At 39.5% G+C, this 13,396-nt stretch overlaps 1 protein-coding gene across 1 annotated transcript in view; it reads left to right on the top strand.

The window, feature by feature from the left end:
- Positions 1–13,396, top strand: part of sh3gl2b (SH3 domain containing GRB2 like 2b, endophilin A1) — a 32,255-nt gene continuing 18,859 nt past the window's right edge. The window contains exon 1 of the mRNA XM_081599331.1: positions 1–266. Within this exon, the coding sequence (XP_081455457.1) occupies positions 222–266 (45 nt within the window). The 5' untranslated portion in view covers positions 1–221. The remainder of the gene's footprint in view (positions 267–13,396) is intronic.

Raw genomic sequence — 13,396 nt, forward strand, 5'->3', positions numbered from 1 at the left:
CCCCTGAAAATAGATCCAGCTGGGTTTGGTCTGACCATCATCATCCTCGCTGGCTCCTCTTTCCTCCAGTTTCCTCGGGAAAATCGGACCGTATCCGCCGCTACCTGAAGGATTTACGGACACTTTCTCCTCTCGGCGCGAATTAACGCCTCCAGTCCGCCGGAAACAGCCTGAAATCTTTATTTCCGCTGTTTATTTCTGCCTGTGAAGCCGAAGAGAGGATGTCTGTCGCGGGGTTGAAGAAGCAGTTCCATAAAGCCACCCAGGTAAGAAGACAACACGTTCATGTATTTGTTACTTTTTCGTGTTTGTGTCTCTTTTTCCGTAATAATTACACTTTATTAATGCGCCTGAATTTGATGAAACTCGGTTTATTTACTGAAACCCGAAGTGCTGCGAGGTAAACACTGAATCTCATTTTCTTCATTACCCGTAAAACGCTCCAATTCTTCATAAATATAGTTTGTAATGTGTTTATTTCATCCAATCAGAGTCGTGATGTGTTATTTGGCAACATTTCTGTAGATATATTTGCTGATATGCTCAGTTTATAATGTTTGTTTTTTTAAGATTTTTTCAATTAAAATCTCAATCGGATGCTGTTTTATGGTGGCATTTGAACAATTCTCGCGATATTTTGTGTGTTTTTAGCGTTAAAATGAGGGTGAACCCCTTTCTGTAACATTATGTAACAGTTTATGTGCTGGAAGTCTGCAGAGCTGATTGGCTGTTGCTTCAAGCAACAGGGAATTCCCTCCATCCTCCTCCACATTCTTCCACAGCCATCCCTCCATCTTCCCTCCTTCCTCTCCTCTTTACTTTCATCAGTCTTAATTAGAAAGATTTTCCTTTTTATTTCGTTTCAGGTCATCCAACCTCCCATTCCTTCTCACCTTTTCATATGGAAACATCTCTAAATTAGCCTATTTTTACCGTTCATTCATCCATTTTATGCTCTTTTTTTCTTTTATTTTATTAATTCATGTTATATTCTCCATCAACTTATTTTCTCTGTTATTGTTCATAACTTTAACTTGAATACATCCATCATTTATTTATTTTTTAGCTGTTTTTAGTGAAGTTTCTGCTTCCTGGGAAGGAGGCGTCGGGGTGGACCGATCAGCCAATCATATGAGAGCTTCAGAAGCCATGTGACCATATCATGCTAGCTACATTCTGTCAACCGATACATGAATCAGGAAGATCCCGGATGATGTTTGTGTTTGATGAAAGTAGGGCTGAAACGATTCCTCCAGTGATTCGAGTCCCTCGATTATTAAAATTCCTCGAGGAAAATTGACCTGCCTCGAAGCTTCGTTAATTTATGTTTTATCATTTAGCGCACCGTGTTTCAGCCGGAACATTATTTGCGTTGCGCGGAGCTCTGACTTCCGCCTCTGAGTTGTTGACGGAAGCTACGTGTTAGCGGCATAACGTCCAATCTTCACGTTCGGCCCGCGGGGATTTTACTGATTGGTGATAATTCCGGGTTTTCATCGTTTTTGTGGGACCAGTAAACATCCTTAAAATGACCGGCGCGATGCCGGGAGTTCGGCAGCCTTTCTGCTCCGGAGCTGCTGGTTGAACGGCGGGAAGAAGCTGAGGAGGATTTCTACAGGTGAGCGGAGAGACTGAACACGGCGGGCGGCTGATGCTTACAGGGTAAGAGCAGCTTTACGGACGAACCTCACAATAAACTTGTATCATCCCGTCTGAACAAACGGGAGGCGGAACATGGCTGGTAGATGAGTTTCTGAACGGAGGAGCCGTAAATATCCCGTATTGCTCCCCCGGTCTACAAAAAAGTAACTGGTAGGGAAGCTCAAAGGTGGAAAAAATAGACTGATGTTGATATCCGATAGTAACACTGGTGTTATGGAAGATTTACCAATATTTTATTTCATAATTGTTTTTATCCGATTACTCGATTAATCGTAAGAAAAATCTATAGATTACTCGATTACAAAAATAATCGTTTACAACAGCCCTAGAAGAAAGGTTGTTGTGGCTCGTTCTGAAAGCCCGTCAAGGATATTTAGCGTTTATGACAGCGGTCAGAATGAGGGCAAAGGTCGGGTCTGATGTGATTTGTTTTATACATATAGCAAAGATAATTATTAGCTGAAAACGCTGGTCTTCTTTCAGCTTGTTAGCATTATTTTTTCACTGTTTTGTCAATATTTACCTTGTAGATCCTGATTATTTGCTCGATTGTTTGCTTGGCCTGAAATATTTAATTTTGTCCTCCACCTGTTGGGCTTTTAAGGGTTTACCAGAAGGAAAATTAAAAGCCAAAAACTGGTCAAAAAACATAAACATTCCCACATTTATGATAAAATAAATGTTTGTAAATCTGTTATGTCCAGAACTCCAAGTGGCAGCTGATTCAAATTCTGTAAAAATACATCTCTTATTATGCATCTTTTGGTATCAAATTATTAATCAGTTGATCAGAAAATGATCAATAGATTGGCTCTGCATGGCGCTGATGTTGAGAAGAGAAAACATGGATTTATCAGGTTTTAATAATCACATCTCTCGTCATATTTCCTTCCTGACGTTGTTTAAATCCTCGTTTTCTCTCCTGTTTTCAGATGTTTCTTGTCGTCTCTCTGTGTTTGCAGAATTTTCATAGACCTCGTGTTTGTTTCTCCATCCTCACGTTTCTTCACTCATTTTATCAGGTTCTTGTTGCATCAGGTCTTTATTATTCTGAACACGGAGCTTTGATATTAAATTTCTCTGATTTCTAGAGCTCCTCATTCATCCTTCGCTCCATATTTCCATCCTCTTTCCTCTTTCTGCCCCCAGCATCTTTTCATCCTTTCATCATCTCTCCGTCTTTCAAACTGAACCTCTACCTCTGACTGCAGCTCATCTGTTTGTGTATTTGTGCGATCAGAACCAGCCGAAGCGGCGGACCCGGTTGTTACTGAGCAGAACCTCTGACCCGCGGCTCTGTCTGTCCGCTGCCTGTTGGTTCTGTTTAGGAGACGGAGACGGAGACGGAGCGCGGACGGACATCCTGTCTCCTCCGCTCAGCGTCCTCTCCGTCTCGTTAGTCCTCCGATTTCTTCTTCTTCTTCTTCACTTCGCTGCTGTTGGTTCTGGAAACCCGTCAGAGGAATGTCCAGCGTCTCGTCTGGATGTTTACGTGCCGATAAAAACTCCTGACCGTTGGTTTAACGTTTGCTGGCAATGCCCCTTTAATTTTTGGAAAATCTGGATTATTTTTTTTCCCCCCATTGAACTCTTTGGGTTTCCAAAGTTCGCAGTGATGTCACTGCGCCCAGGGCGGCCATCTTGTTTGGCAGGTGTGATTTAAAGCTTCTGTTTAACTTTGAATTCAGGTGGAGAATAAAATCCATCCATCCATTTTCTAACACCCTTGTCCCTCAGTGGGGTCGGGAGGTGCTGGTGCCTCTCCAGCTAACGTTTCGGGCGAGAGGCGGGGTCACCATGGACAGGTCGCCAGTCTGTCGCAGGGCAACACAGAGACACACAGGACACACAACCATGCACACACACACTCACACTCACACCTAGGGGCAATTTAGACAGGCCAATTAACCTGACAGTCATGTTTTTGGACTGTGGGAGGAAACCGGAGTACCTGGAGAAAACCCACCATGCACAGGGAGAACATGGAGACTCCATGCAGAAAGACCGGGAATCGAACCCAGAACCTTCTTGCTGCAAGGCAACAGCTCTACCAACTGCGCCACTGTGCAGCCCTGAGAATAATATCATAACATTTTAAGACTGCAGTTGTAATATATGCAGAATGAAGTAGTTATTTTATAAAAACGACTTCATGAAAAATATCAAAATTAGGAATGTTGATCATCTTGTATCGACATATTTTGGGATTATTTATTCAATAAGGATTTTAAAGGATTTTTGAACCTTTTTAATGGTACAAAAACCATTAATGTGATCAAAGGATTATAATTTCAGACCCTGAAATTAACTGGATTAAATAACTTTAATCTCATCCCATTAAAGTTTTTAACTTTTTCTGTGAGTGCTTCAGGTTTCCCCTTCATTTCACTTTAACTTTACAAAGATTGAAAATATCTTGATAATCCTTCCCAGATTGATCTTAAGGTCATTTCTGTTTTTCAGACAAAAACGAACGAAACTTTTCTGCAGTTTTAAATCTGGTGCATCATAGAAACCTCCACCGCGGCTTCAGCAAACATTAAAAACAGTCAAAACTAAATAAAAATCTAATTAATTCCTCCTTCACATCTGAGCTTCTGCTGCATCGCTGCATGTTTCCCGTCTGAGATCAGATAAACTCCGGGAGGAATCTTCCCGTTTTCTGTCCGGCTGTCATCCGGACGGATTCCTGCACATCTCTGTGGCTCCGATAAAGAGAGGAGATGATGTTTATTGATCCCTGAGGGTGAAAACTGGGTCACTGCAGCAGAGCAGGAAGCAAAAACATAAAAAATAAAAAGCACAGCAGCAGAGGAGGTCAGCACGGACCGTCCTGCTCGGCGTGACTTTAGTTTTTATTCTGTTATTATTCCTCCCTCTGGAGCCACACAGTGTCTTTATCTGGTTTTATGTGATAAACAAACACAAACACATATTTTTACAGTGAAGCAAAAGTTTCTTTTTTATTCTACACATAAAAATCTAAATAGTTCATCAGACACGTGGCACGTTCTCTGTGTTGGAGCAGAGATCCATCTAAAAGTTACCGGATAGTTTACAACAAAGCATATGCATGTGCTGGAGTGGTCTAGTCAAAGTCCAGACCTACAGTAGACTCACAGGAGTTAAGAACCACAGCCAACCCACCTTCTAAAAATGTAGATATTTAGCGTATATTTTAATACTCGCAGTGGAAACGGGCTGGTTAATAAACCAATAACAGTATTTGCTGCGATAGACAGATGATCGATTTTAAAAAGACAAAATATTCAATAGTTTCACTGAGCTGAGATGTAGGCAGAGAAAAGGCAGCTAGCTTAGCAACGCTGGTGGACTTGAACTCACTCGCTCTTTGGTTACCTAGCAACGGGCTGATAAGTAACTTGCGGTTGCCTAGCTACAGCCTGTAGAGTAACATGCGCAGCAGCAGTTTAAGGTTTCACCACTGTGCCTTATAACTGCTTAGAAATGAAAAATGTCTCGCCGCCATTTTGGAAATATTTCAGGTATTTAAAACTAAAAACTAATCAATAATTATCAATATCAATTAAAATGACACTCTTGTATTGTGATACATTTTTCAGCCATGTTGTCCTAAAGGAAACTGTTTTAGCAGCACAACCGAAGCCAGCATCCATGATCTCCCATATTTCAGATCTTTGGGGTTCAGCCAATCAACGGCAAGGAAAACGAATGCTGCTCCTGGATTGGCTGCTTCGCCAACACCAGCTAATAATGTCTCGAATAGCCTCGACACAATCTGGGAAATTGGTATTTCAACTTCCCAATCTACATTTTCTGCTGCATTGATATGAAAAAGCAATACAAGTTTTCTGATTGAGAGTTACATTTTATCTGAATCCTGAAATGTTAATATTCAGTAGAGAAATTGTTGATTTAGCAAAAAACAATGACGAAAACTTCATCTTTTAGACAAAGAGACTTCCTGTGTTTGAATTGTCCTCATGAGGGCTGAATACTTCTGCACGCCGTAACTTTATAGATTTGTATTTGCTTTATTTATGTTGAAAACCATCATTTTTATTCTGCTTTGCATTACTTTGTGTTGGTCTGACAGATAAAACACTGACTGGTACAAATACTGGATTAAAGCCTCTTATAAGGACTTTTCTTTTAGCGTGAAACATCAAAGAGTATCGTCTAAATGTTCGTTTTTAAGGTGCTAATCATAGTAGTTGACATTTCTCTCTTTATTAACTTGGATTTTAAGGAAGAACTTGTAACTTTGAGTCATAATAAACAATTTTACTGCTTTCTAAAGCAGAGGAGATCCCGCTGATCAGTTAGAGGATCTGGCTTGATGTTGGAGATCAGAGAAAATCAAAGCATGAATCAGATGTTTGAAGTGAGGTGAGATGTCGCCTGAAATAGATCAGGGAATCGACAGAAGGCATTATGGGAAAGTGGCACGAGACGTCACCGAATGGTGGCTCTGGAAGCTGATTGGTCGTCTCTCTGATGATGATGATGATGATGATGATGCTGCTGATGATCCCTGCAGATGTCGGCCGCTGTGATCTGATTCGCTGACGTGCTTTACTCATGTTTTCACACACCGAGCGCAGGGAGCCGTACGGGTGGCCGACGATTATCCTGATTAAATCAAAACACGACAAACGTCCTCCATCTTTAAAAGGTTAAAAAACAAGAGCTGCAAGTTAGCTAAACATTAGCTCTTTTATGTGTGGACAATAATTCAATAACAATATCAACAATAGACACGTGATCAATATCAAGAGATAATCTGATCCAGAACCGCACAGCATTCTGGGAAATGAAGGCAGAGGGAAGACGTTAGCCAGATAGAATCAACAAACTCCTTCTTTGGTTACCTAGCAACTAACTCGTTCTTTGGTTACCTAGCAACAGCTTGTTGTTAACTTGCGCAGCAGCAGTTTAAAGTTCAGCCATTTTGACTCATAATTGCTTAAAAATAAAAAGAATAACAATGTGGAGAGAAAACTGGACGAAGCAGGAAACGTCACGCCAACAGCTGGTCAGTATTTCAGACATTTAGGACAAAAAGAAATCAATAATTATTGATATGGACGGATGTTTCCAGCTCTTTTAATGCGAGTTTCTGCCTCGTTTCAGCAACATCAGCAGTTTTTGTTGGACTCCCGCTGGGATTTTTGTGTTTGCTTTTGTAGTTTTGGTCGTTTTCCACACTTTTGCCATTAGTTCCCTAAATAAAATAAAGAGCATGATTACCATAGTTGACTAGTTACATTTACTTGAATAACTTTTTAGGGGGAAAAATTTGCTTTTCTGAGTATTTTTATTATGTTTTACTTTTACTTGAGTAACTGGATTATGAAGCATTAAAAACAAACTTGTTTTTATACAAAAATTCACCAGGTTTTGTTAAGGTTTTATAAGACTTATGGTGAAATAAGTTGATTTGGAAAAATGTTTTCTTAACCTGACCCCATTCCACCGGTTCTGTCTGGAGGAATGGGCCAGAACTCTAGTAAACTGCAGTGAGAAATTTGTGGAAGGAAATCCAGAATAAACGGTTTTTAAAAAGTGGTTATCAAACATTAAGTGGAAATAGTTGTGAGTTTTTATGCATTTTATGTGAACATTATCTGCACATAAAGATATTTTTGATTCATTTTTTTAACTTTTACTGTGAAGTTGTGGTGATTAGATGTCATTTATTATGACGCAGTTCTAAATAAACTGTAGTAATCAACATTTTTAATCATTTTAACAGCATTAGGGCCGTTTATGGGTCATTTTTAATTCTTAGTGTAACATTAAAAGTTCTTTTCATGTTGGTGTTTGTCCAATAAGACCTGAGCTGCTCGGTGTTTTCCTTCCTTTTTACATCAATTGATTCGTTTGTGCTGGAATCTGAACACTAAAACCAAAATGTAGGCCACGTCCCAGCATGACGGCGTTTCCTCACGCAGCCGAGGGGAGAGTGGCGGCGAAACGAGACACCGACGAGCCGAATGAAACCCGAGAGCGAGAACAGATCCATGTCCAGGTGTAGAAACGCAAAGGAACCACGAGGAAATGAGGTCAAATTTAGAAATGTAGATTTTTTTACTTCCAAGTCAAAACTGTACAAAAAATTATACACATTTAGCATTTAAGATAAAAAATAACTTTCTTTCTCTGTAAATATGTTCAAACCAGAACTTCACCTGGTTCTGCAATAACAAATGAACTATTAGGTTAATTTGTCTGTTAATCTATTGATCCAAAAATTAATCTCCAACTTACTGAAAATGGGAATAAAGCATCTTTAACATATTTCTAATAAAGTTCAGTTATTTCTTTTGATCCAATTAATTTATTAATGAAAATCTATTTGTCGGTTTTAGCTGCAGGGACATGGAAACTACAAACAAAAACACTTATTTAATACTTATTAACTCTTTTTTCTTTCTTTGACACTTTAAGCACATTGTGTGATTTCTTTTTTTAAAAAACATATTTACATATTAATATCTTTTTTATTCTGCTCACAGTAGAAAAAAACTATATTTGACCAAATTTAATTAATAATTAAAATGCAGAATATCATCTGTGATATTGTTATTGAGGTATTTAAAGAAATATATCGTGATATTTTATTTTTTATAATCAATAATTAAACTGAATCCAGTAAATTTATCCAACACTCTGTGTATTTGTTCAGTGACGGTTTTATGTTTTTGTCTCCAGTTTTTAATTATAAAATTTGACATTTAGATTAAAGGAGGAAATGATGTAATAATCAGAATTAAATATGACATTTATAGTTGGACATAAAGGATGTAAATGTGTTTAAATCTCCTGCTGCTCCTGCCGGTTCCATCATGGACCGTGTTGTCATGGCGACCACACGCGTGTCAGCAGAGAGAGCAGGCGTGATGCCAACACACACACACACACACACACACACACACACTCAGACGGTTCTGTAGCTCAATAATTAATCATCCTTGAGGGCATCGCAGAGGAAGATCGACTCTTTGATGCCGCCTTCTGTTCCAGCTGAACCGTGACCTTTGACCTTGTTTCTGTGCGACTCCGATGACGACAGACGTGGAGTTTATCATCAGCTGATGACGACTGTTTTTGATGAGCTCCTGCTAGGTGGAGGTTAAAGGTCGCAGCGTGCAGCTAATTAATATTTTAATATAAAGTAAGCGGATCTGCTGTTAGCTTCACAGCTAGCTGTAGCAGATGGAGGTAAAAAAAAAAAAAAGTTTATCGCATTATAACATAACGGCATTTATCAATTTCAAATAATTAAAAAATAAAACTGGCAATGTTATTGGAAATGTTAATTTTACGGTTTTCTCCATGAGCTTATCAATGAATATCGGTAAATTTAAAAATCTGATTAAATCTCAGTGTGTGCAGCTGAGCGATATAAATCAGACTCTGGGTCTATAAATGCTGTGCCACACAGTTTCCTAAAATATAAGTAAAATTAATTCTTTAATCAGTTTTTTAATATAAAATCTATAGGTGTAATAAAACAAACTGTACAAAATTCAAACTTATTAACAAAAATCTAGACGTGTTCAAGATCAGCTGTGGTTACGGGAGAATGAAATACAAACTTATTTACACTTCTTTTTTTGACACAATAATGCATTGTGGGATTTTGTATGTATTTACATATAAATAATTTTTTTATTCTGTGATGCAGGTCTTAAATTTAATTTATAAAAAGTCTTACATTTCTGTAGGCGAAACCTGCAGCAGCCCTAAAAAAAACACTTTGCCCCAATTTTTTAGATTATAAACAATAATAAATATATTTGATCTCTTATGTCTATTTAGTCAATAATTTAGCAGAAAATTTGGTAATTGAATTGAAAACGTTTGTCAGTGTATCAATTTTATCGATTAAAATGTGTTTAATTTCAGTTAATTAGTTACAGACCTGGGCTGCACAGTGGCGCAGTTGGTAGAGCTGTTGCCTTGCAGCAAGAAGGTTCTGGGTTCGATTCCCGGCCTGGGGTCTTTCTGCATGGAGTTTGAATGTTCTCCCTGTGCATGGTGGGTTTTCTCCAGGTACTCCGGTTTCCTCCCACAGTCCAAAAACATGACTGTCAGGTTAATTGGTCTGTCTAAATTGCCCCTAGGTGTGAGTGTGTGTGTGCATGGTTGTGTGTGTGTAAAAACCGTCTTTCACTTCCTGTGTTTGTTAAAACCGTCTTTCACTTCCTCTGTTTGTAAAAACCGTCTTTAACTTCCTGTGTTTGTTAAAAACCGTCTTCAACTTCCTGTGTTTGTTAAAAACCGTCTTCAACTTCCTGTGTTTGTTAAAAACTGTCTTCAACTTCCTGTGTTTGTTAAAAACTGTCTTCAACTTCCTGTGTTTGTTAAAAACCGTCTTTAACTTCCTGTGTTTGTTAAAAACCGTCTTCAACTTCCTGTGTTTGTTAAAAACCGTCTTTCACTTCTTGTGTTTGTTAAAAACCGTCTTCAACTTCCTGTGTTTGTAAAAACCGTCTTTAACTCCCTGTGTTTGGCGCAGCGACGTGGAGTTTGAGTCCGTTTGGTTCTGCGGATCAGAAACGCGCAGCAGGAAAGTCCTGGTGCTGAAAACGGAGCAAACTGATGTATTGAGCTAATTAAATCTTAACGGCGCTGATGAGCCTCTGATCACATCCAATCACACCATCACTTATTGATCTTCTGGTCAGATGATTGATCCGCTGTTAAAGCCTGATTGATTATTAGTTCTTCACTCAGCTTGGTCTGCAGGCATGAGGCTCTTCAATCAGACATGTTGAGTCATTTATCAACTTTTACAGTTTATAAAGGTTAAAATCCTGATGAATCTCAGGCTTTTGTTCTGAAAGCTAACTGGTCAAAACACTCTGATCTGAGTTGATGTTTATGTTCGTCATGTTTTCGGAAAATCTTTGGCTAAACTTTATGATTCTGGACAAACTAACCACTGTAAGCGTATTTAGTTTTTGAAAGTTAAAAGGTTTCAGTTGATAAAAACCAAACTTTCAATCATAAAGTAGTGAAACTGACACAAAACGGCGCCACTATCTGGTCAAACTGGGGCTTACAGTTGCGTTGTGATCAGTTTGGTCATAAAAACTCGTATCTTAAAATAAAAAATGACTGAATTTTTATTTTTGTTCAGCAGTTTTTTTTTTTTGTTTTATGATTGAAATGTAAGCTGTAAAAGTAAAAAGTCTCAGTTCTGGAGCATCTAGTTGCTCCAGACGCTGCAGGATTGGGTTGTTTTTGTGTCGGATGTGATTTAGTTTTTACCGCCAGCGAGTCGTGACTCCAGCGCCGCTTTCTGTCGGATCCATGGTGTGAATACTAATGAGGGCAGAAATGGATCCGGAGGCTTTGGGGATGTTTTTGTTCCTGCTCTGTTGCATCGTTTCTTCTTCTCCTCCTTTCACTTTAATAGTCTCTATTAGCAACAGATTGTTAATGTTTCAAACTGGGATCAGCTGCTGCGTCACCATTTTATAGATATAGAGGTCATTCTCATATCATTCCTGTTGATTATATTAGTTTTAATGCCTATGAGAGGAAACGGCGCTCGCTGCCCCTCCTCCACTTGTTGCTGCTAGTTTCACATTAGCATTCGTTTAGAAGATATTTGAATCAAGTTTGGAAATAAAAACATGATAGATCCGTTATATTCCACACAATAAGTGCATTTTATTTTAGAAATAACGGGTATTTTTGTTCGTATTTGTACTCTTAACATTATCGAGTCAAATTATTCTCAGCACATTTTCAAAAATTAGAACTTTCATCAAAAAGTCGCACATTATTCTGTTCACAATTCACGCAAAGATCATCAGATCCCCACTTTTTTATTTTGCACTAATGCATGTTATTGAGTTTATTGCACATTTTCTGACATTTGGACGGTTTCAAAAGTCGAAGAATTTCAGAGAATTTGTTGAAAATAAGTTTTGGAACAACAAAACGGTAGAAAACGTTGCTGTATGTCTGGTAAGTTTCAGTGAAATCGGATGTTTTCTGCAGGTTTTAAAGTTTCTGTCCTACATCCTGTAGTTGTGGTGACATGGTGAGGAGCTGCTGCAGGTTCCCCTCTGCTCTCATGTGTAGTGAATGATGCAGCAGCTGCAGCAGCTCCAACTGCTGGTGCAGCTGCTGCATCAGCTCCAACTGCTGGTCTCAGAGAAACTCTCACCAACCCGTTCTGCTGCCGTCCGTCCTCCACCTCATGTCTGCCTCCTGGTTTGAAATGTTTAGTTTGGGTTAATCCAGGTCCAGTTTGCTCGGCTACAACGTCTGGGTCGTTTTGGGGAGGTGTGAAAGCCTCTTCCTTGCCTCTTCTTTCACATTTCTCGTTCTCCACCTCTTCCAGCATCTCAACCTCCTGCTGAGGATTTACAAGAGAAAATAAATGTCAGCCATGAATCATCACTTATAGTCACGCAGAACGTGTCGAATTTCTGTAATAATTTACATAAAACACTCAAAAGCAGGATTTACTTATCAAAATGTCTAGTGAACGGAGTGGAAAAGGTCCATATTCATGTTTTTCTTTCTGTCCCTGGAGGTTTTTATAGATGTTTCCACATCATAAAACCTCAAACTTAAACTCTTCCTGCTTTCTCTTTGTCTAAACACTGAAACTTTTCAGTGATTTACGCCCGAACCGCCTCTGGGTCGCCACGTTTCCTCGGCTGATCGAAGCTCTTTCTGTTCGGGTTTCTGGTCGAGCGTCTAACCGAGAGAGACGCCACGTTTCTCCTGAGCATCGGTGATGCAAGCGTCCCGGCTGCCGCGGAAACAAACGGAGCCGGCGAAGGAATCGACATCACGGGCAAAACAGTCTTTACAGGCGGGAAGAAAAAGACGAATGGAAACGATTAAAGCTGCGAAGCTTTAACTAAAACTGCAACAGCTTAGCAGCCAATAGAAGCGCCGTCTTTTTTCAGAAGGAGGCCCAAAAGCATCAAATTGAAAACCCTTGAAAGCCAAATTATCAAAATTCATCACAGTGTCTACAAACGGCAAGAAAATTACACTCAGACTGAGACATTCTGAAGATTTATTGTATTTAACCACTTAAATAAACCAGCATCAGTTTATTTGGATTCAAAGAGACACGACCCTAAAACAAAACAGACTGAAACCTCATTATCCAAGAATGAGTTTGTGCAAAAACATGTAATGAACAGTCATCCTAACCTGCTCAAGCAAGCATAATGGATCACTTTTAGGAAGGTTTTATTCATATCGGAGTGCCTGGAGGCCAGATGTGCTTCTTTCCACAATTGTTTGCGGCCATACACGATCATTCAAAGTGCTGCTAACGGCCCCCGGACCACACTTTGGACATCCCTTCTGTAGAACTTTCATAAATCTGATTCAGTGTTGCAACAGGAGATAAAACGGACAAGTTAGCAAACGATGTTTACATCAAACCTCGGAGATAATTGTGGGATTCAGGATGCCGATGAGTGATTTTTATTAAAAATGTTTCCACACCCGGGGTCCGCACAGTGGCGCAGTTGGTAGAGCTGTTGCCTTGCAGCAAGAAGGTTCTGGGTTCGATTCCCGGCCCTGGTCTTTCTGCATGGAGTCTCCATGTTCTCCCTGTGCATGGTGGGTTTTCTCCAGGTACTCCGGTTTCCTCCCACAGTCCAAAAACATGACTGTCAGGTTAATTGGTCTGTCCAAATTGCCCCTAGGTGTGAGTGTGTGTGTGCATGGTTGTGTGTCCTGTGTGTCTCTGTGTTGCCCTGTG

Source organism: Poecilia reticulata, chromosome 18 (genome assembly GCF_904066995.2).
Source record: "Poecilia reticulata chromosome 18, P_reticulata-male-v2, whole genome shotgun sequence".
Taxonomy (NCBI): Eukaryota; Metazoa; Chordata; class Actinopteri; order Cyprinodontiformes; family Poeciliidae; genus Poecilia; species Poecilia reticulata.